Consider the following 24171-nt stretch of genomic DNA (forward strand, 5'->3'; position numbering starts at 1 on the left):
TTCATGAAGTTAATGATAAACCACATACTGCACCTTTATTACAACAGCATGACTTCACATAGAGGAGTCTGGGTATCTGCAGTCCAGACCTTTCATCAGCTGAACAAAATCTGAAACCATCATGAAACCAAATATTTGACGCAGCGACCGAGGACTGTCAGACAAGAATAGGACACCATTCCTCTCCCAAAGGTCAGCTGGTCTCCACAGTTCCCAGATGTTTGCCGATCACTAAAAGAAGCTAGGATGCTACACAGTTATAAACATGTGACCTGTTGTTATTCCCATTTTAAAGAGCATTCCAGCCTTTCTGGATCGGGGTTGTAATCGACAGGTAGATGATTATGAGCATGCACCGTTTTCAGTTTCTCACTCACAGATCCAAACAGCAAAATAGCAATACTGAAAATCCTCAGCTAGAGTATTTAATAACCAGCTGATGATGTCACAATTGCCATGTCCATCTGCTGCTGAGTTTTAAAAAAATGGTCCTACCCAGCCCTCTGTGTTGTGATGCGGTGACTAAAATGCATGAACAAGTGCAAAATCAACAAAGAACGAAGATTTAGAGTATCTCTTATTTGAGGTCTTTAATTCAGTTAGACGCCAACAGTACTGACTCAAAGGTAAACCTCCACATCCCAGTTCATAATTTTATTTCTCAGGTCTGTTGGTTACACAATGATCACACAATAGTGATTTCTCCCTTGCATCATATATATTTTTAATACTCCAGGCGTACTTATATTTACTATTTTTACAATATATTGCTATTTAATTCATTCATTCATGAATCCATCCACCCTCCCCATTCACATGCACACGCACAAACACTGTACAATATCGTTAATTTGTTTTGTCCCCCCCAAGATGATGTTCTGCCCACTGTTAGATGATTTATTCTAAAAACTAAGAAGGTGGCGTGCAGATGCAATACCGGAGGCGATAACCTTTATGTGTTCAGAGGACCTTGGTCCTGTTTCTCAGCAAGAAAATACAGAGAAGCAGATTCAAAGAGAGGGGGAATGATCCACTTAAACTAAATGTAAAAAAAGAAAAACTAAACAAACAAAATAAAAAAAACAACAAAAAATATTCTTCCCTCCTCTTCTTGTTACAGCGTCAGCATGTTTCACCTTTTCTGTCCGAGGGTAAAGAGTCCACAGTTTGGTTTCCTTCTGTTGGTTCCTCAGTGTGGTTCATACAGGAGTGACTATACAAGTAATGAGATTTACAGTACAGTACATACAAGCTGCATCCAGCATCATAAACCCCCAATACTGCTGCCTCATCTGTAAATACAGCCTACTGGACCTGCTGCTGCTGCTTTGGCCTCAGTCAGTCTGTGCAGTAGTTCAGGCTTGCTTGGCCTAGTAAGTAATAATAGTTTTAGGAATCCAGTGATAGGACAGAAGGACGCCACCTTTGCAGTAAAGTGGCACAAATACAGCTGCGGGAGAAAACGAGACTGAAAAGTGCAAAGAGTCCAAACTTTTTGGTCGATAGTTATGGATGTTTTCATTGTATATTTTCGGTTGGCTTTGTTGGTCTAAGATTTTGAAGATCGGAGAAGTCAGCAACCAGAGAAGCCAGGTTGGTAAGAGTTCAGGATAAGCTGGCCCAGACCGGGGCAGGGCGAGGCTGGGCCGGGTTGACCCGAGGCCTGCCACACTAGGTTGGGAAGAGCTCTGCACTGGGAGAGGAAAAGAAGAAAAAAAAAGAGAGAGAAGCTCATCCTGTGGCATCTACCTTCCAAAAATGCTCTCATACTCTAGCAGTATAAGCTCTACAATCTGGTTCTGATACACCATGTGGACCGCCATGTTCAGCGTCTCCGTTTCAGGCCGCAGCAGCGTGGGGCCGAATACGATGGCGACGCTCTGGGTCGTCATACGGTTCTCCTCGCCGTAGTCAATCACTCTGGAAAAAATAGATAAACCCATTGTCAGTTATTTACCGTGCAAGGTAATATGGAAGCCAAAGAGTGCTCAGTACTCATTTGTTAATTAACTGAGCAGTCATCAAGTAGATCAATCTTTTTTATTTTCTTCCATTATTTAACACCTTTGAGTTTGCTCATGTTGAGAATGAAGCCCTCTTATGATTGAATATGATTTTTTTTAATATTTAACTTTTGTTTTCCTAGGAGGGGAAAAATCAATAACATGGTGTGCTGCTCTTACTTCCTGAGGTGTTTGAAGAGAGCCTGCATGGTGTCGTGGTTGGGTTTGGGCAGCTGTCTGACCAGCTCTTTGATCGACTGAACTCGATGTTTGTGGTCAGATATTTCTGCAGAACAAAAGACAAAATCCATCAAAGTCTGGATCCATCACAAAGTTACACCAGCTCACCAGTACAAAATCCAACATATCTTTACTTTCAGTGAGACAATGATGAGAAAAAGTGCACTTCGGTTCACTGACACTCATTTTTAAAGCGTTTTCAGAGAGAGGTTTGGTGACTGCAGCTGACCCTGCCTGTCTTTACAGACCCTTACAGTAAATACAGATGAGTCCCTGGATAAAAACCCAGGAGCTGTAGTCCTTGACTGAGTTTGGGTCTTTGCTGTTTGGGTGCTGTGAACCAGCTGTTTAAAAAGTTAACAGGATTCCACTTAAGGGATACTACAGTGACACTGCATTTATTTACAGATACAGAGACACATACTGATGGCGCTGACAAAGTCGTGGAAGAGACTGTAGGTGAAGAGGGGCTCCGGCAGCTCTCTGAAGAACATCTTCAGGGCTCCTGTGGTCACGTGGATGTCCTCCCACTTCCCGTCTGACAGATTCACCTTCTCATCTGGTGACAAACACATGTGAACACCACTTAAGTATCTTATTGAGAATAAAAGAAAGGAATTCAAGTCAAAATATCTTGTATAACACTGTATGTAAAATATTATGCTCATCTATGACCTGAATGAAGCCGTTTTAGCTTTCTCTTCCTTTCTGTTTAGCTTTTGTCTGGTTGGTTTGAGCAAAAGGTCAATGGAGCTTCTAGAGAGCTGTGTGCTTAGAACATCAACACCATAAAAATCATAGGGTTGAAAAAAAATGTGAAAATGAGCTCCGTTTGGCTCATAGGGATTACCAGATTACCTGTACTCCTAATGTAGAACTTTGACAATATTTAACATGACTTTAAAGAAATATTTACATTAAAAAGTGAGAATATTTAATGCTTTGTAAAGTGTTGTGCCATAAATAGGTGATGTATCACACATCAAATTGTGTTTTTAAAATCGTGTTAAAAGCTCTTTAACTGATTATTATTACAAAAAAGTACGTTTTGAATATTTTTCGTCTTTACTTTTCATTTTTACTCCATTATTCACTTCAGTGGTATCTCTGCAATTAAAGGCAGAGGCAGTTTCAAAGGGCACTTACCGTGATTGACAGCAAAGCGGAGTTTCTGTATGACTGCCAGGTTCCCGCTAACTCTGTACAGCCCGTCTACCGACAGACCTGCAGGGATCAACACCAGGTTATCAGTATCTGTAAATTAACCTTAAAGTCTGAGTAGCAGAAAAGCACAATCAGCTAAAAGGAGACCACAGTCGCACCTTATTTCAGTAGGCAGTAAACCTCACCTTTCTTTTATGACAGGGAAGAAAACAGAGAGTAGAATGATTTTCTCTTAACAGCAAAGTTACTCACCGTTATTCTCCACATTGTCAATGCACATTTTGACAAAGTTCGGCACCGTGGTGTTCTCCCTTTGACACAAACTGGAAAGAGCACAGCCAAACACCTGATCTGGAGACAGAAAATAAAGAACGGTCATAAAACAGACCAAACACACTAGTTTGCTTTCAGATCTCAACATTAGACCTCTGGTACTTCAGTGCTTTTAGTTTTTATTAGAGTTTAAGGTACAGAAGGCGAAAACGAATCATAAATTCCTGATTTATGTGTGAAAACTGGACTCTGATGTCTTAAGCCAAAAGTCTTAAAAGTAAAATAAATAACAAGAAACACACCAAAGCTCACGTGATGCATCCAAATGTACGGCTCTAACCTTAAACGGCAAGCGGTGGTTAAAAAAAAAGCACTGATGTGTGCTTCTTTACTGCTGTCATCACATTTCCAAACCTTTGCTGCTTGTAACATCTTTTCAACTTTCCACAGAAGAAATGAAACCGAAAACATTTCGAGTGTTGCTGTTGTTTCTTTGGCACCTTTAATGTATCCCTTGTCCTTGACGGTCTGAAGGGTGGGACGGCCGGTCAGGAGCTTCTTCAGCTTGTGCCTGGTCTTCTTGTGCTCGGCGGAGTCCATGCTGGTTGAGGGCTTCATGGCTGTGGAGGAGACACGAGACAGGACGGTGTTATCCACCATTCGTCTCAGCACGCTGATCGCCATGATGTTTTGGAGGAGTGAAACTGATAAGCTATTGTTTTATAGGGTAAGGAGGGCAGATGAGGTTGCTGAGGCCTTTGACCAAATAGGCTTGTTGTTGTACTTTGTGCTTTCACTCATGTATCCCTTCTGCTCTTTGTTAGAGGAGTCATGCACGTTAGTCATTTACTGCTACTGTAAATATTTGGCATGTGATGATTTGTGGCTACTTTCAGTCATTTTTAGTCACGTTTTATTTCTCGAATCACACCCTGAATGAATGAATCCCACCATTTAACAGCATGCACACCTTTGGCTTTCTTGGAGTCTCTGCGGTCTTTCTCTTTGTCATGTTTCTCCGCACCAGGCGACTCGGGCATGTCCGCCTCTATGGGGTCATCAGACTCACTGGCCTAATACACACAGAAAAAAAAATACATGCACAAGGAAATAAGATACAACCGCTTGTAAAAGTCTCAAAAGGTGCTCTTTGGCCTCTGGAAAGAAAACAATAAACTCTCTATCTTCTCGGTTTAATTTTCATGCTACTCTGCTTTTATGTAGCTTTGAAGTGTTTATTTCCCTTACAGTTGCTGGTTGTAGGTTTTCCATAAATGTGAAATTGCGTTTCATTCAGACCATAAAGCCTATTGTTGGTTAACGTTTTCCCTCAGTGGGTAAAAATGAGCAGCTGCTGTTTAGTTGGTGCTCAGAGCAAAAAGGTAACTGCGACACAGCAGTCCTCTTTGTTTCTCTTATCAGTCACCCGCACAATGTCAAACCCGGACGTATTCCTTCATGCTGAACCACAAATCTTCTCACTGCAGATGATTTAAAATGGACTTTATTCTGTTTGAAACAGATGGAAACTATATTGACAGAGTGAAGGTGTTGCTGCTCACATGGTTGCTGATGGTGTCCTGCAGCGCCTTGAACCAATCGTTGACGACGCTGTCGTTTTCTGACTGGATCAGCAGGTCTGTTCCCTGACGAGTCTTCAGCTGCAGAGAGGCACAAATCGTTTTTCTCATAAACATTTTGAGTTTGTGAGTGCAGCACTGACTACTGATTAAAATCACAAAACATCCGAATCCACCAGAGCGATAGTTTATTCTCTAAACATTTTACAATAACTGCTGGATGTCCTGCATATAAGAAATTGTGAGACCCACCAGAGAAGCTTAAACCAGGAAAAACCTGTTATACTTCATAACTGAGAAATATTAACATCACTCAATGCTTTCTCCACCTGAATATGAAACATTTACTTCAATCAAGCAAGCCGTCATAATCTGCAGTAACATACATGTTACTGTTTCAGTAACTGGCTGTGTTTGTTTTGTCATTTATGTATTTAGATGCTTTAGCAACTCACTGGGGACAGCAGAGGAAAATCATAAAACAAATTATAGCCAAATCTTGCACATTTACATGGCACACCCAAGCACTAATGTTAAACAACATGCACAATCGCTTTTTGATACAATAAACAGAAATAAAAGCTCAGGAGTAAGTGCTGGATTTTTTTGTTTGTGATGGCTTTTTGTTCCTTTCTCATGTTTTCAACGTTTGTTCATAAAGTAAAAAATGTGTTTATTTCATCTGTAAATAACGCTACTAACTTTCTCATGTTTAAAAGAAATTACAATTTCGATTTCAACGCTGTAGCTTTTTCAATAGTTGAAGTTCTTTAAAATGTTTGCACAGATGTATAATATGACAGAGGCGAACAAGAGATTTTGGTCTACAGTTAATAGATTTTATTTTGATTCTGAATAAAAAATGATATGTAAAAACAGTGACGCCTCATAAAAAGCGATAAAAGCAAAAGACTGGATGTTATTTAAGATCTCCCTCACCTCTATAACGTGCTTCTTGCTGGACTTGTCTTTGGAAGCCCAGTCCACTGAGCCGCCCTTCAGATCCACTGTGAACTCTGGTTTCGACTGACCGCCTCCAAACTGGACAGAGACAGAAAAACAATCATATTAACAAACAGAGGGCCTGCTTATATACAGGGGTCTCGTTTTTCTTTGATTGTTGAACCATGCAACAGCTCACATCAAAGAAAATAAAAAGTCAAATGATAACGGTGCGCACGTCAGTCAAGTTTCTGCCCAACTGTAAAATTTTCTTAGCTTTTAAAGTGTGAGGAAGAAAACAGAAGAATAGTTTCAGTCGAGGCCAAACACTTAATGGTGAATATGAATGGAGAGTTGTACTACTTGTATTTTCAGCTTTTTCCTTGCAAGTGTATTAGATGTGGTCGTCCTAGTTGCCTACTCAGTGCTCTGCTGCCTAATTTACTGCTGAAAACAAAGGCTTAAATATGCACTTCCCTTCAAAGGAAGACAAGAAATAACATTTAAAATGTCCAACTGCCTTTACGATAGAGTAAAGTGCCCATCACCACCTAAATCAGTACTAGGGACTCAATGTAATTGCACACACTTTGCTTCAGTATTTCCTTTTCTTGGCACACCAGGTGTCTTCACCCTTCAGCCAATTGGCTGATGAGACTGATGACTTTTTGATAGTAGAGTTTAAAAAAAAAATAAAAAAAAAATCTAAACAATAAGAAAAACAAACAAACAAAAAAAAAAACATGCATTTGATCCAAATTCACATGCATATAAAACGTAACTCCAGTGATTGATCTGTAGTCTTCCTGTGTGCTAAACAAAAACAAAAAAAAGACAAAATCCACCTGTAGCACTCGTTTCACATCAGGAGCTCATAAACCAAAGGCAGTCCAGAAAAGATTGGTTTGCACAAGTACATCTAAAACTCAAGGTAATCCTGCTTGTGTGAGAAATCAATAATTGTGATGCCCTGCAGATCTCCATCCCAGTTTTCCATTTCTAACCAAACAACTCTATGATTAAATTAAATCTACATCCTGTTTGTCAACCCAGAGATTAGCAAGTAATGACAGCAATATTGTCCCTTTTTTTGAGTCATGCCAGTGAATATTAGTCAGAGCATGACAGACAGCAGGAAGATGGCATGCAGAGAAGTAGGAAGAGTTGGAAGCACGCATAAGGAAGGAGGAAGAACATACAGAGGAGGCTCGGTTGAGCCTTGAGCAGCCAAAGGAGACATCAGGTTGTTTCTTAGCTGACGGCCTCCAGTTACTCAACAGTGACAGGAGCAATTCAGGGAAGTAGCCGCTCTGATAGTATGGCTGAACAGAGGGATGGAGGGAGGAATGAAAGAAAAGGATGATGGGAGGATGAGGCCAAAGGTAAAGAGATGGAGGCATGGAAAGAAAAGGACACATACAGAAGAGAGAATATTCAACTCCCCCTCAGTGACCTAACAAACAGCCTGAAAAATGTTGTGCAAATTTTGAAGAGATGGGGTTTATATAATAACCCCAGATGCAGGGGAATAAGTACAGAATACAGAGGCATGCTTAATTAATTCAGAAGTTTAACCTGTCACCGAGTTTCTTAACCACCAGCTAACTATATCCAACAGGTAAAGGAACAGTTAGCAGCCAGGCTGCCCTTGAGACTGAGATAACAGAAACCAGATAGTCATCCAATTCAAAAGCTTAAATGCACACAGTGTTTCTTAACACTCCTACATCTGCCCTTCAGATCAAAGGAACTGACCTGCACTATAAATAAGCAGAACGACCTTTCCACTGAGACTGACCTTTTTCAGGCCTCACTGAGTTAGTGAGACTTCACCAAAAGGAGAGGTTACCTCCAAAATATTCCCTAATGTATGAAGTTATGGACTGTGTTAACAAAGCTGCAATCAAAATTGAACTGTACATAATGAAAAGGATACTGCTGGGCATACATCTAATCATGAAAGTCGGTGTTCGATACAGGCTGTGTCAGAAGCGTAAGAAAGTGAACTCAGATGAAAAAGTCCCTGAAGGAGGTCTTTCAATACAACAGAGCAGCAGAGCCACATTAGTAACTCTTTTCAATGGCCTTTAATGTTCACAAAACAGTGTGTGGCTCTGTTTTGATACGAAACGACAGCTTTTAATGGCAGCAAGTTTCTATCACTCACCCAGCTAGTTCCACCTCCCTGTCCTTTGGCAAACAGGAGCGTTGAACCTTGGAGGACGGTCCAGGAAGAAGTCCAGTTCTTCCTGTAATGGATGTAAATAATAATAATAATAGTAACAAAAAAAACATACTTCATGTACTTAAAACAAGTGCTGAGATTAGAGACAACTACATCATGTACATGCAAGACAGAAAAGAATTGGAGAAACATTCACGGGATCGTTTCTATTGTTAATTTACTGAGAGTACTTAACTGCCTCCTTTTTTGTTTTTCAATCTTTTTGTCCTCCACTCATCCGACAGGGTAAAAGACGGACATAGTCACTTTAACATCACCCACAAGTTTATGAAGTCTAGTTTTAAAGTCTTAAGATAAGCATCGTTGCCATCAGCATCGCCGTCTTGCTTTTGAAGCGAATGTGATGAACAAGGGGTGGGTCTAACTGTGAAGCTCTGGCCAGTGACTTGCCCATCAGAAACCAAATAGTATAACCTGGATACATCCTTTCTGACCCTTAGAATGACCAGCATGTACCAAACAGACTTCAGTATGACCTGAGAGGAGTGACTGAGGACATTAACTCATCTGGAAAATGTTTACTGAGGTGAAATGTATGAGCCGATTTCTCGTATACTTCGATAGGATCTTAAGTCTTTTTGCAGCCTTTTATTAGCTATCCTCCTTGTGGCTAATAAAAAGAATGCAAGTTCAGGTTCTTCTACATTTGCTTCACTTTTCATAGAAAGAAGCTACGTCCATTTAATTTATTTTTTTTCTAATGGCGTCTATAGCCTGTATTTCAACTGGTGTAACAAAATAATTTCCAAAATATTGGAAAAACAGTATCGTGTGTCATGCTGCATTGTTTGGAATTTATAAAGAAAAAAGTAATGACAGCATGCATCAATCTTTAAGTTTATCATTACAAAGAAACCCTAATGTGGTAAATAAAAGAAAAAAACAAAACATCTGCATGGGCTAAACACATTACATCAGCGTCGCATAGCAGGCTGTGATACTCATACTCATATGGGAAGAAGTTCAAAAAAGCTTCTAAGATAGACTACCATGCCCTGGATGACTCAGAACCTACACAGACAGGCTGTGAAATATTTGACAGTAAAGAGATGTCCTAGCAGCAGCATGGTGTCCAGAGACTACAGAACGTCAAACATTCAATAATGATGGGCAAAATACCTCTGCTGAGCAGGTAGGTCCTTTATTCAACTTCCTCTCACAAAAAGTGAGAGCAAAGGATACCGCTGACTGACATTACAGGGTTGGTAAATACTTTCAAGGGTTACCTAGGCAACTGGAGTCTGACCAACCATCAGCCACAAAGTACTACATAAGTTAATTGTTTCCAGTGTGGACCCTCTTTGAGAAAGCAGATTAATTTGGACAAATTGTGGCCTATTTTTTAACAACACAATGATTCCTGGTGCAACTTACAGGGAAATGTGCAAAAAAGCTTTTATTATTATTTTTTAAATCATGAGGGGACTAGCCTAATAAGAGAGACCCTCTGCTGTGCTGATAATAATACTGAGACAGTATTACTCACTGGGGTTGGATTTTCTCTATAGTTCGATTGTCCTATCATCCCCCTGCGGCACTGCTGCCATGGCGGCAGAGAAGGTTAACCTTCACCTAATAAGAGTAGTGATATCCAACCTCCATAATGCACAACGTGTAAGCGACAAACAGGAGCGCCGGGTGTTATGAAACATTTACACACTGACAATGTACAATGTTGACTGATTTGGCTGACCACGATTATTTGATGTAGTGGCAGAGATATCAGCTGAAGAGCTAAAATGGTGTTAAGTCACAACATTAGCTGATTCTGTAGTTTAGTTCTACTAAATAATTCAGTTTTTTTCACTGTGTAAAATATTTCACTTGTCTCTCCTACAGTCTTCATTGCACCATTATCACACACAGCAAAGTCGTTCACCAACAAAAATAAAGAAGACGAGTTAAACGAGTACCTCTGCAAATACATTGTCGGCTGAAGCTCCATTTAAAAAGCAAATAAATAAATCCAATAGTCATAAATAGGCATCGGCTTTTTCACACACACTAAAGGACTGAAAAGTCCAGGTACGAACCTGTAAGCCCACCTGAGCTACAGGGGTGGCTGTAGCTCAGGTGGGTCAGATCAGCCACTAACCAGAAGGTCGGTGGTTTGATCCCAGGCTGCTCCTTGCCTGCATGCTAAATATCCTTGGGCAAGATACTAACCCCATGTTGCAATCCATCGGAGTGTGAATGTGTATGAATGTTACTTAGAAAGCACCTAGAAAAATGTGCTGGTGTGAATGCACAAGTTGTGTAAAGCGCTTTGAGTAGAAAAGCACTATACAAGAACCATTTGTGTCACAAATGTTGGTTATATGTGGAGACATGACCTGAAACTATGGCGAGGCAGCTTCAGTTTATTTTTAATCTCATATATTGAAATTCTTTTATGGGTAATGGAGAAATTGACTGGCAAACTCATCAATCCCTTTAACCATAATATTAATCATCATGCTACTTACTACTACTTACCGCACTTTCTTGCCATTTTCAGTGATCTTTGTCACATTCAGAATTCCACATTTTTCAGATGGCTGCAGAGGGGGAAAAAAATTAATACACAGTTTTAACATTGATTAATTTTGATAATTCCCACAAAAAGAGACAGAGAGAGATGCTGTTTAATCTTGGTTGCTACTGCTGTATAAAAACACCACCGCCACCACCAAACATCCCACCACCAGAATAATAACAGCCTTTAGCTTGTAGGCAAAAAATCCAAAAATCTACTATACCACTTTTCTGAAAGGCAGAATTGAATGAATGAAAATGTATTAGAATAAACTAACGTTAAAACTACTTGTGCAACATTCAGACAAACACGGTGATTTTTGGTGAATTAACCAACTCAGGGAAACAATTTCTGACAATATAAAAACTTCTGTGTGCTTAACCAAGGCCAAGAAATGCTTTTATAATCCACAGTGCTGCTTATTAACAGGATTTCCTACACAGGTTATTTGTTCAATTGGACTTTAGTTTTCCTTCAGGATGTTGAGCTTCTTTTATTTAACTGGGACAAAGACCTGTGCAGGAAACCTGCCATACAACATGTGTCACCATCCAACAATCTGAGACCACGTTAAATCCCTGCAGGAGGTGAAGAAGGTGAGGTTAGTGGTGAGTACTAACAGAGGCGGGGGGCTTGGGAGACGAAGGGCAGGAGTCAGAGTCAGGAGAGGGGGGCTTGAGACCCAAAGGAGCGTCCTAGTCAGGAGACAGGGATGAAAAAAAGAAACAATGTCAAATGGGCTAACAAAAGAAGGTTAATGAGAATATGATGCAAGGTTAAGGAGACACGGACAACTGAAAGAGGGTGATGGTAATTAGCAGTGAGATTATAATGTGTGTCTAGTACCTGTGTGTTTTCCAGGAGACACAAAAGGATTATTAATTAAGATGTGGATGCAACTACAGTTTCTATGAGGTTTCATGCAGCTATAACTACTTCATGTTCAGGCTAATCAGTACATTTTAAAGACAATCATCCAACATTGCTGCAAAAGTCCAGTTTGTGATTAATGCAAATTATTTAAATTAAAAATAAAATCAACTGAGAGTTAGAAAGGAGGTTTAATAATCACTCCGGTTGTGCGATTACGGTCATGCAGGCTGAAGGAACAGACACTGACTTGGTGTTTGTATGGATGTGGGCGTGCAGAGCCTGTTCGGAAACGCCTGGTTTTTAACAGCCGCTGCAAAGCAATCAGTCTACAACTGAAAATCTTAACTCAACAAATATCTCGGTCTATTTTTAAATCCAGGTGCAGCAGGAAACCTTAAGGATAAGTAAGGTGCATGAGGCTAATAGTACAATTTGACAATTTGTTGTATAGGGGTGTCAGACCTTGTCAGCTGGGTCCTGGACGTGGGCGCTATGTCTCCACTTGGTCAGGACGATGGGCTCCACATTTCTTCTGTCTAGACTGCGGGTCTTTGGAGCATCCCCAGAGGGTTGGGGAGGGGAGTGGTTGTACTTCATTGAAGAAACAAAGAATTGCATGACTTCAGTATACCCATAAAACCATTTTTTCATTAACAAAAAAAAAAAGCCCTTGCAATAATATATTAAATTATTAGGTGCAGTAGAGATGTCGCAAGTATTCTCTAGTTATCGCTTGTCGCATTGAAGTATGAAGCTTTACCGCCCCATCACATGTGGTCCATCCTGTGCGGTTGTGCAGCACGTACACTGTGCTCACCTGTACGACAGGTCAGTACGCCATTAATTCTCATCGCTCGACTGTTTTAGCGTCTCACCTTCGGCAGCTCCCATTCTGACCTGGAGCCGTCTGCACTGTAGTAATAAGGTCTTCCCTGGTCATCAACGTGCTTTAACCACTGAGCAGACACACCGGAGAAAAATCATTCAGTGGTTTGAATCCTAAAAATGTATTTTATTTATATATTAATTTTCAGCCTTCTTTTATATTGTCTTGATTAAGATTTTATTAATTTATTTTCTGAGTAGATTTGACCTAATTGGGTTTCCTTTTAGTTACACATAAAAGCCATTAAAACAAATTATGACAATAAGAAAATAATAGGTAAAAGTGTGTATAGTTTGGTATCATCATAGTTTCCTTGTTAACAGGAAACATTTGTGCTGTGCCCCCCAAGCAGAACTTTCCAGCAAATCAAATCAAAACCTGCTCCCACGTGCAGTCCCAGAAACCCCCAGCAGTAAAGACAGATTGGAGCGGAGCAGCCGGTACCTTCTCGTTAGTATAGTCACTGACGTACAGCGTGTGACCGTACTCGTCCATCTCCTCCGACCAACCACGTGGCGGTGAGCCATATTGGCTGTCTGACTGGCTAGAGTAGGTAGAGTAGGTACTGAAGCAGGTGTCCTCCGATGACAGAGGCTGCAGTCGACCAATAGAAAGCGAGAGAAAGGGGAGGAAAGACGGCGAGAGCGAGAGAGGGGTGGTCTGCCATTTGTTTAAAAAGAGAAAGAGACAGGAGAGGGCAAATTTCACCACAGCGTTGGAGAGAAAAAAAGACAGTCATGCACCCAGAAACAATAAATCATCAGTAAAACACCCAACACCAGTTTGATTCAGTATAGAGACCCAGAAACGTCAACAGAGTGCTAAAAATGTTCTTGCTTGATTTTGGCCAGTGATGAAGGCAGCTCCCGCACTGTGGCACAGAACAGATGAGGGGACAGTGCCTGCTTTGGGCCTGAAGGTGGCAGTGTGGTGCAGTCATTTAATGAAACAGAGGCTGAGTCAGTATTAGAGATGACTCAGGGGTATGTGGTAAGTCACTAGCGCGTGTGTGTATGTGTGTGAGCTGATTATAAAAATAGTCATTCACTGTTGATCAGCTGTAGTCATCTCATTTGAACTGAAATACAGCATTGTGGACTTTTACTCATAGCTTTTCGAGGACAAATCATTCTGTTGTTGCGTCAGAAAGAAAACAAGAACTTTCATTATCTCCGAGATATATTCTGTCTGATAATCCAAATCTCCCAAAACAATCTGGCGGGGCTGAAAGAGCAATTCTGCAGTTGCCTCCGTCTGTCTACGCGTATAGCAATGTGAGTGAGAAGACAGCCACAATATGTGATGAAGTACTGCCACGGCATATTTGTTTTCAGTTTAATATTTGTCTCTGACTCATGCTTTGACGCTGGGTGAGTATATATGAACAACTTCTGTGTACAAGCGGGTTTATGTAACTGTGTGCTTGTGAGAACCAGTTTGACTTTGTCAACATTTTTGCAACATCAGGTGATTAATGGCTCACCTGTTCGAAGGTTTAACAGTAACATTTCCGAGTTCATGTTGTTATAAAAATTGATGCGATAACAATTGGGACTTAATTTAGATTAAAGGATTTAATAAAATATAAACTTTGTCAGAAGAGCTGTATAAAGGCTGGCTGCACCTGCTTTATTTTAATGCTTATTTAAAAGGGACAGTACATATTAATTATGCAGTGATTGATCAGAGGCTGACATGTATGGCAAAAAAAGGAAAAGGACCAGACCCTTTATGATCTCTACTTCTCAGATTCTTACAGCTGCATTTTTACCTGACTTGTAGACTGCTGTCTACTATGTTTCTGCTGATTTTCAAGATAAAAATACCTAAAATGAAAAAAGTATTTGATTTCTGTAATGTTTGTAACAGCTATCTAAAGCATTTTTACAGTACCAATGATGTGATGGGCAGTTTCACGTCACTTTATGTGCTCTTGCTGGGTGTTAAACAATTTGAACTTGCTCCAAACATTTTGATCATCTTACAGGCTTACTCATAGTCCAAGCAGCTGCTTATATTTCTATTTGTTACTGTTTACAAAAATATCTATGGTTACCAAAGTGTCATATATTGCATTTGCAAATCAGACTGGATTCAATGAAACTGCTGCACATTTCACAGCAACACAACTCATTATTAAAATGTATTGTTATCCATCATTTCACATATTAAGCATCTAAAATGATATATCAGTCTAATGTTATGTTTTCATATTTATTCACGAGGCTATGTCACTGCTTGTTAAAACTCAAAGTAATGCATCTTGATACTAGGGCACATGGCTCAGGAAAAGGCAACCCAAAAGTGTTGCCAATGCTCGCGATACTTCACTAACCTCCACTACGGTAAATTGCGTTTACCTCTGAGCTCTCTCCGGTGCTGTGGCTCTCTCCTTGCAAGTTTCTGGTGCTATTGTCCCTGGTTCGAGGTGGCTTCCAGGTCCTCTCCTGGGTGGCGCGATTGTAGTAGAAGTGCCTACCATTCTGGTCCTTATGGGTCTCCCAGTCTCCAACCACATGGAGCGGGGAGGCTGAGGGCAGAGGGGGCTGGGTAGACTGGGTGATCTTCAGTTCCTGGAGGTTGCTGTAGACGGGTGACTCGGGGCGGCCCTGGCCAGAAGACACAGTCTAAGGAAGGGAAAAAAGAAAGAGGGAACTGTGATTCATCTGTGACCGGATGTAAGTCTGTTACATAAAAGTTCCTGGACAGTAAGTGAAGGGGCATGATGTAAAATATTCACAGCTTTCAGGCTGTAAATCACCAGCTGCACGCACAAGCTGGTAGACATTTTCATTTGAAACATTTTAGAACGGCACGTACATCAAACAGCTCACCCCCACACTCCATTCCTACAGAGTTTCAAATGAACTCAATCATTTAATCTTCACAGTAGGTTTGAGGTTTACTCTACTCTCTCAGCTGCACTGGAGCATTGAGTAACTGACTAAAGTCAGAGAGAAATTACAAGCTCTACTTCAAGGCTTTGTGAGCCGTGGAGGAGCAGATCATTGAATGAACTTGGAGAAGGACAAGGGAAGGAAGTTGCTGCTGTTATACAACCGGGAGTGGCAATAACCCATGTCAGGTAGAAAAGAGGAAGTTAAACTAGCTCAAGATGCATCCTAAACACTGGGATGAGAGTTTGTCCAACCTCATCTGAACAACTCTGAACACAGAAAAGGACTGTTACTGGTTACTGGCAAACCCTAATGTGTTGATTGACATTTTTACTTAAAAACTAACAGGATAACTGCTAACGATAAGAATTCCTTTTTAACTTGCATTGTCCCCCCGTACACATCATTCAGAAGAAGAACTTTCTGCAGACAGTGAAAAATGATACTGGCTGGACTGAGCTATTCAAGTTCACAAGGAAAATATGAGTTACGTTTCAGATCCTGTTTTAATTTCAACATGCAGCAATCTGGTCTTGATACTTAAACACTTACAAAAATGTTCCTGTATAACAAGCTGGAAAACCTGACCAACCATGACTCAAATGTTTTTAAGTGTGAGTCTGTAACCGTCACTTTAACCAGTGGCAAACATGATTACAAGTCTAACCTCCTAAGAACGTAAAATATGGTGATATTCAAGTGCCATGTGAACAAGAGAGCTCCTGTTCAGTCAAAGAAGAACATTTCTATTGCTGTGTAGTACAGCTCTGCTCTAATGACAGAGCATCCTTTAAAACCCAGATGAACCAGTGATCCAGTCAATGGGCTTCTTGTCATGATTATTTCATGTTGGCATTACAAAGAAGGAGCGCGGCTGCAGAGCGACAGGGCAGAGAGAGGCATGAATAATGCCAGTGCCCTGAGGCCTCCCAACGTTGGCTCTGTGATGTTTTTATTGCATGGGAATCAATGGGGATGAAATATGCAGGAGCCAAGCAAACAGCTGGAGGTACCAAGGAGAACTTGATATTCCGTAGAAGTGCTAGCTGTTCAATACAGTATCACAGGACCACAATATACATACTGTATCTTATTATATAATTAAAACAGTTTCATCCCTCTATTTGTGAAAACATTTCACAGAAGTCCAAACTTTCTTTAAAAGTTTCTGACCACGCGGGTTATCAAGCAAAGCTCTAGATTTCAAAGTTACAGCCAGCATTCAGTAGAAAGCTTCTGCAATGCTGAGCAAATTTCCACCCATTAATTAAAATGCACGACAAATTACCTCCAGTGGTTGACAAATAGTAAATACGTCATCCTCTTCATGGACTGAAATGGCTCGCGAAAAACGTTTCATCAAACGGATCACTGCCATCGTCCCTGTTTAGTATTTTGAGTGATTTGATTGAAGCTGTCAGTCTGCTTTACTGCATGCAGCGTGCAACACTGGTGACTGTTCTGTGGTCTTCCTGCATAATGCTGCACAAACATGTGATTTAGTGCATGGATCTGTCAAAGGGGAAGTCCTGGTAGTCAATCGACCGTTAAAAAGCCACAGAGGTGGTCGCCCACTTCAGTTTTGGCCACAAAAAACACAGTTTCCTCAAGGCTGCTCGGAAATTTAAGCTTAAGTGGAAAAAAAGACAACTCTGCGAATTCAACAAAGCAGTGTTGTTTTGTTTTTTTCTACTAGCAGTACAGCAACAAGCCACATGCGATCCATGCATGTAATGTAGGTAAAAAAAGGCTATTTTCCTTGATACACAGCAACTATCATGTCTCAGTGCCTTAAGTGCATTTACTTTGTTTCATTTGTTTAATTGAAGCTGGATCAAACGTTAGCTTCACTGCACTTTGGCAGGCCAGAGTCTTCTTTGTTGTTATAAGCTTTTGCAATCGAACGAAGGAGGATATTTAGATGATGGTGATTTTTGTCATTTCTGATTATATGTGATATACATCCACATCCTTTTACTGCTATTACCTTCATGTAAAGACTGCGGCACCCACGGTGTGGGACGGAGAGATTTCGCAGGTCTTTCCTCCCCACTGCTGTCAGACTCCATAATAAAGACTTTAACTGATCAAGCACACACATCCATACATATGCAATAATACTAAGTGCAATAATCCTTTCTGTCATCGTTGTATTTTTACTCAGTTGTATATAGTATTTGTATTCTATTTTTATCTTATTGTATATTTATTTTATTTTATTCTACTGTATATAGTATTTTATTTTATTCTATTCTGTACAGTTGTGTACTGTATTTATTCTTATTGTATTCTAATTTTTGCCTCATAACTTTTGCACTGTCCACTTCCTGCTGTGACAAAACAAATTTCCCACGTGTGGGACTAATAAAGGTTATCTTATCTTATCTTATGTAAATGACAATATGCGTGTAACACTCTACATACTCCATCAAATCTGTGCAGGACAAGTAGACACTTTGTGTATTACTGCCAGACCAAAGGGTTGTATTTTTAAAAGAGATGAGAAGTTCTAATGAAACAGAAAACAAGAGTTTGTTTTTGTATCAATTCTGTAAAAACACAAGAATAAAAATCCCCTTCATGCCTGTACCAATCTGAGCATCTCAGGAGTACAGAAAAGAACAACATGCTTATCACCAAAGCTGTATATGCTCTATCAAATAGACCCCTATTATGTAACTAAAGTCTTTACTGCCAGGTTGGCTCATTAAAAATGCACAGGGAGTCTCTTAACTCTGTTAAAGCAGCAGTATATCCCTGAGCAGCTGGTGCTGGACATCTGGTGTTATCAGACTGACCAGCTAATCAATACGGAGCTCTGAAGCCACTGAACATTAAGAGGTTGACCTCTCAGTATGAGGAAGCTGCTCTCTTTGTCAGTACACTGTGCTTTAAGTACAGGTTGCAATGGAGTCAGGTGTCAGCACCTACGCACATTTTCTGCACAGGGATTCCTGCAGTGAAATATCCGAAATAAAGCACTCGCTGTGACATTTTTATGAAGGTATTTATGAGTAACCCTAGTGTTTAAAGTGCCATCTTATAATACAGACAATAAGAGGAGAGCTTGTATAATGCATCCGATGCAGCTCAGTGGGTGAACAGCTGATTAAGTTTGCTTTGCCACAATAAATCTGAGCCACTTGCGAGTCAATGCCAGGAACACAGAAACCCTCTACAGTTTACAAGCTGGTAAAAGTGGAAACAAGTGTGGCCTTTGTAGTTATTGCAGGTGGGCTGTGAGAAGTATTTTAGAACAAATGATAAACATTTTTAATGTTTAATTCTTTAATTCTGTCTGAAATTACCATGAACATTTAGGATTAAATAAATTAAAGTAAAACAAAAATAAGGAATCATGGGAAATCAAGCAGGCAAATTAAATTAAGAAGAAAGAACCCATTTTAGTGTGCAGCACTAAAGTTTGGAAATGCTACACTATCAGAAACATTTAACGATGTTTTATGTTCTTCCTTGTGGAGGAAAATCAAATATTTCCCAAAACAAATATTTCCAAATATGACAGTGGTCATTTTCAGAGACGGCACGAACAGAAATCATTAAGAAACCAAACTGTGAGAAGAAAGAGGGCGATCATGGCTCAAGAGTTGGGAGTTCGCCTTGTAATCGGAAGGTTGCTGGTTCGAGCCCCGGCTTGGACAGTCTCGGTCGTTGTGTCCACCAGTAGGCAATGGGTAAAGTGCCTACTGGTGGTGGTCAGAGGGCCCGGTGGCGCCAGTGTCCGGCAGCCTCGCCTCTGTCAGTGCGCCCCAGGGTGGCTGTGGCTACAATGTAGCTTGCCATCACCAGTGTGTGAATGTGTGTGTGAATGGGTGAATGACTGGATGTGTAAAGGGACTAGTTGTTAGGGATGTTAGGGACTAGTAAAGCGCTATACAAATACAGGCCATTTACCATTTTACACAGAGCCAATAATTACACAGGCTGACCAAACCACAGTTCCACCAGAAATTAAGTACAACCACAGCACCCGGTGTACAGGCCACAGTCTGAGCCTGAGGGTTCACTACACAGCAGCAGCAGCAGCCAATTAACAGTTCTGATTGCAGCTCAGCATCTTAATTTCCTATTATAGGCCAGAGCACCGCTTAATGGGTGGGGAAACGAAAGGGACTGAGTGATGCTGCCAGTTCTAAATTTACAGTCTTATCAGCACAGCCTGCAGTCTGAATAATAACCACCCGGCCCAGTGTCATTCAGCTCAGAGATAAACCGCATCAGGACCAGGAAAAACAGAAGAACCTAAGACTCCGCTTCAGGCAGTGAATCCATCAGCGCTAACACTGGAGAGAACTGGCTGCAGATGCTGTTTATATTTAGACTCGTCTGCTGAGAGATTCAGAGCAGTGTGTTCATTTTATGCAAAGTTATCCTGGTTCTCGTAAATATGGGGTCAACTGTAAAACTGCTCAGCTGCTTTTCAAAAACAAATGTCTGGTTTCTAGTCAAATCATTTCAGCAACACTCTGAAAACAGATCAATGTGCAACATTGTGATCATGACTACAAACTGATGATTACAGAGATTATATATATATTAGGCCTGCACAATAAATCGAAAATTTATTGTCATCGCGATATCAGCCTGTGTGATGGGCCCATCGCAAAAGACGGCGTAAACTGCGATAATTGGGTACCTTAAAATGTTTACACACGTGCTTTAAAGTATTTACCAATCAAAGAGACAAAGGTTAAGGTCGCACCGTCCTTTAGGTGGCAGCCTGACAACAAAGTTAAACCTAAAGAGACGTAGCAGTATTGCAGGAGGAATAGGAGGCAGAGGTGTGTCTGTCCACGTTTACCTCTTCTATTTGACACAGATGAACCTGCTCTACCACATACCTGCAGGGATATGGGCCATGCAAACACAAACACACACACAGGTACTTTGATGTGAATCAAGTGTGCGCGCTTGACTAGTGTGCACACATACAATTGTGCACATGCACAATCATGCCCACAAAAACAAAAATAGACAGGCCGGCCCTTTCCCTCTTCTACTTCCTTGTCCATTCAGTTTTTTAGTTTCACTGGAGGGGTTTTTCACTGCAGTGCTTTACATGGTCATGTTCGGTGGTTACAGTTTATTGCATAATGTAGTTGGAAGGGTTTTATAACATTTCTTTTTGCACTAATGTAGCTGACGGAAGCAGAAAAACTCCCCATTTTTCTTCACATGTGGGATACAGGTTTCATGTTACAATGGAAAGTTCATGTTTTAATCATTTTTTTGATCCAAACAAAATTACCCAATTACTTTGGGATCAGTGTAGTTACTGGTATACTGGTAAACTTTAATTCATAGCTACATGTGACAGGTGAAACCAGCTAGGAAGCATGACAACACCTGATCGAAACAGGAAGAAAGGAGGCTATGTTAGAGCCGAGCTGATTACATCACAGATACTGCAACGCAGTGAGAACTTTACAGCACGAGCAGTGAACTAAACTTGACATTTTTTCTTCTGTAGGAAGAACACAGAGGGAAAGGGAAACAATAAAAAACACAGAGGGAAGGAGCTTGCAATCAAAAATAACATTTAATGTGTCTGGAAAAGTTACAAAGACACCCGGACAAACCCCATGATTGTAAAACACATGCTCATTGCAGCTTGATGCCTATTTCAGTGTAGTCTGAGGTAATCTCACCAAATATGACCCAACTGAATAATAAAGAACAGCAAACCATGGACAAACACACAGAAAGGCCTTGAAACACAGGCCCCACCCAAGATAGTTGCGCAACCCAAGAGAAGTGACATTCAACAGGAGAAAAGAGCAGACAATGCAGGGACAAAAAGAGAACAGCCTGAGGTGGGTTCAAGACCTGGGTGAACTCAAAATGCCTTCAGTATGTGGTACAGTTACAATGTTGTTTTTAATCACATGCCAAAAAAACAAAACAAAAAGAAAGTATAAATCTGTACTTTTCCAAGCATGCTACAGGATGTTCATTAATATTATTAAAGTCACTGATTTACAGTTATAACTTCAGATACGTGTTCAGTTCCTACAAATGGTCAATCTTATCCTTTTCAACAATACTATCCTACACCTTATAAATATCACATTTACAAATCCATCTTTAACTTAAAAAGGCTTCTTGGTATTTTATTGCAGATAACTGAGCCGTCATCTATATGTCACATTGGTATAAGCAAGGATTGACAAACTTTTATGTACAGTCTCCAAACTCTTCTACCTAAGCTCAGTCTCCTGTCTTTTTCTCAGTGCCACCATCTCCAAGTACACATCATGGCTGGTCTCACCATCAGCTACATTAATAATGTAGGCTTAAAAAAAATTAACAAGTGAAAAATGCTTACTGCAGATTCTTTTATCTTGAGGTAACGTCTCCAAATGACTCATTTCAATTAATTTAACATGATAATAAGAGGGGGGGAAAAAGCTAATACTCACATTTACATAACTGAAACCAGTGAACCTGTGTAGTTTTAAGCATTTTTCCCCAGTGATGTGATTAATTACTAAAACAATGTCAACATTCTGAATCAATTAATTATTTTAAATTATTTATTTATTTTTAAATATGAGTCCCCACTGGGTTAGGTGCTGGATTTAAAAAATATTACAGGGAAATAAGTGGAAAAAATACCTTGTATAATTAATCAGTCAATTAAGGAAGGCCAACTACTTAAACACAGTCCAATGGATAAGGCTGAACGTTATCCAAATATTGATGCCAATCTTTTCCATAGGGAACTAGGGAAATCTCTACAAGCTGATAAACCAGAGAAATTGTGAACATGTTATTTATTTATTTTTTTTCCATCCAATGCAGTAAAGTTCTCACACACATTAATGAGATTCATAAACAGAGGAACAAGTGAGCAGAAACAGGCTTGGTGTTACTCAGGGTCATCTATTCACTCCATGGGCTTGCAGCTGTGCCCACATTAACACATGTGTTCTTCTAATAAAGTCTAAAAATACAATGGGTAATATTTGAAGAGGTGCCTTAGGATAAAGGATGTGGATAGTGTTGTTTTTAAGACTCTGCAGATGCCGATTAATCTTCTAATTTCATGTACCTGACTGGTCACAGCTGATGATGCTAATACTCCAGCACAGCGGTTGGCTGAGAGCTGGAGGGGTCCATTAAGGACAGCTGGCATGTATAAATATTATATATAAAGGTGTGTGTGTGTGTGTTTATGTAAGAGGGTAGCAGGCAAGGGGGCAGGTGTGGTCACTGCTCAGGACACATAATACAAATGGATGTGACTTCCGAAGATGTAGATGTAGCTTTCTCCTCCAATCCGGGCTCCAGCAGAGGATTTAATGTTGTTATCTAACACACAGACATCGAGCCAACCATCCTGTTGCCAGGTAGGAAACATTAGATATTTAAAGAGGGATTTTAAGAACAGCTAAGAGAAGTAGTGTTTGTTTAGCCTGGAAAGTGCATTTGTTATCTTGGTTTTGAAAATGTATCAAAAAAAGAAATCCTTTAGACAAAAAGCATAAAAGGGAAAAACCAGATTGAAAAGATGATGTTTTCACTTTCACCACAGAAAAGCAAGCCGTGGTTGAGATTATCCTATTCTGGGCCGCTTCATTGTATCTTAAATAGATAAATGGAGGACTGCATCATAGCAGGCTATTTAAATCACAACTGACTGATGCTGACATCTTGACGCCTGTTATCTCAATCCAGCTCTGTCAATCCAGCCAACACAGATGAGGAGGATGAAGATATGAAGCAAAGATACAGAGACTCTTCCTTATCTGTGCCGTCCTACTGCTCAGCTAATCCCAGTCACAATATCATTCCACAGGCTTAGAGACCAGTTCACTGAATCTGATTCTCAGCCACAATAAACAGAGCACGTTATGAACCTGAGTAGGTTTCCTAAGAACACTAAGCTTGTCCAGAGTCTTTACAAAGTTTTGACTTTTTCCATAAGATTTTGGATTACTGCAAAAAAATAAGGTTTGAGGTAAATAAAACTTTTTGATACATGTGCTGTACTGCAAGATAATCGCACACTGACGCCACTTTTATAACATGATAACATCAGGCTATCACAACTACTAACCGCCTGTGTTTTCTGTAAAGCCAAATATGCCCAACAACATCTTTAGCCTTAGCATTTTTTTTCAAACAATATTTGAAAATCTCTAAAACTTGAATCAACTGCAAATCTTACTCATATTACCACAGTAGGCAAACTAAAAGAGCCCAGATTGAGATGTGGGAACTCAAATCCAGGTGTTCACACTCAGGTCTGCTCCACTCTATTTAAACTACCCATTTAACTTAAGACGCTACAGCACAGTGGACTGGATCTACTTTTATCAATCTGTTTTGCATTTATAAATGAACACACTCTCAGGCCTGAAGCAACAGTTTCCTACTGTTTGGTGCTTTTAAAAAAACTTTATTAGCACAGCTGGGCATTAAATGCTTTGCTTAAAGACTCATTTAAGTGGTGATGCATGGTTCACGAAAGAGAGAGAGTTTCTGGCCTATTTTCAATAATTTTTTTAACCTCATTATCTTCTGGTTACA

General features: G+C 40.2%; 1 protein-coding gene across 1 annotated transcript in view; it reads right to left on the reverse strand.

The window, feature by feature from the left end:
• Positions 1-594: 594 nt before the first annotated feature.
• Positions 595-24171, reverse strand: part of LOC146613014 (rho GTPase-activating protein 12-like) — a 61544-nt gene continuing 37967 nt past the window's right edge. Inside the window, exons 3-19 of the mRNA XM_085377297.1 lie at positions 15082-15348; positions 13166-13381; positions 12711-12791; positions 12298-12426; positions 12083-12145; positions 11583-11657; positions 10923-10984; positions 8370-8451; positions 6200-6301; positions 5243-5341; positions 4651-4753; positions 4181-4300; positions 3660-3758; positions 3390-3467; positions 2668-2802; positions 2184-2289; positions 595-1920 (exon numbers count right to left, since the gene is read on the reverse strand). Coding sequence (XP_085233423.1) covers positions 1746-1920; positions 2184-2289; positions 2668-2802; positions 3390-3467; positions 3660-3758; positions 4181-4300; positions 4651-4753; positions 5243-5341; positions 6200-6301; positions 8370-8451; positions 10923-10984; positions 11583-11657; positions 12083-12145; positions 12298-12426; positions 12711-12791; positions 13166-13381; positions 15082-15348 — 1992 coding nt within the window. The 3' untranslated portion in view covers positions 595-1745. The remainder of the gene's footprint in view (positions 1921-2183; positions 2290-2667; positions 2803-3389; positions 3468-3659; positions 3759-4180; positions 4301-4650; positions 4754-5242; positions 5342-6199; positions 6302-8369; positions 8452-10922; positions 10985-11582; positions 11658-12082; positions 12146-12297; positions 12427-12710; positions 12792-13165; positions 13382-15081; positions 15349-24171) is intronic.

Source organism: Diplotaxodon limnothrissa, linkage group LG18 (genome assembly GCF_057381915.1).
Source record: "Diplotaxodon limnothrissa isolate DT_005_m linkage group LG18, D_limnothrissa_male_GT1.1, whole genome shotgun sequence".
Taxonomy (NCBI): domain Eukaryota; kingdom Metazoa; phylum Chordata; class Actinopteri; order Cichliformes; family Cichlidae; genus Diplotaxodon; species Diplotaxodon limnothrissa.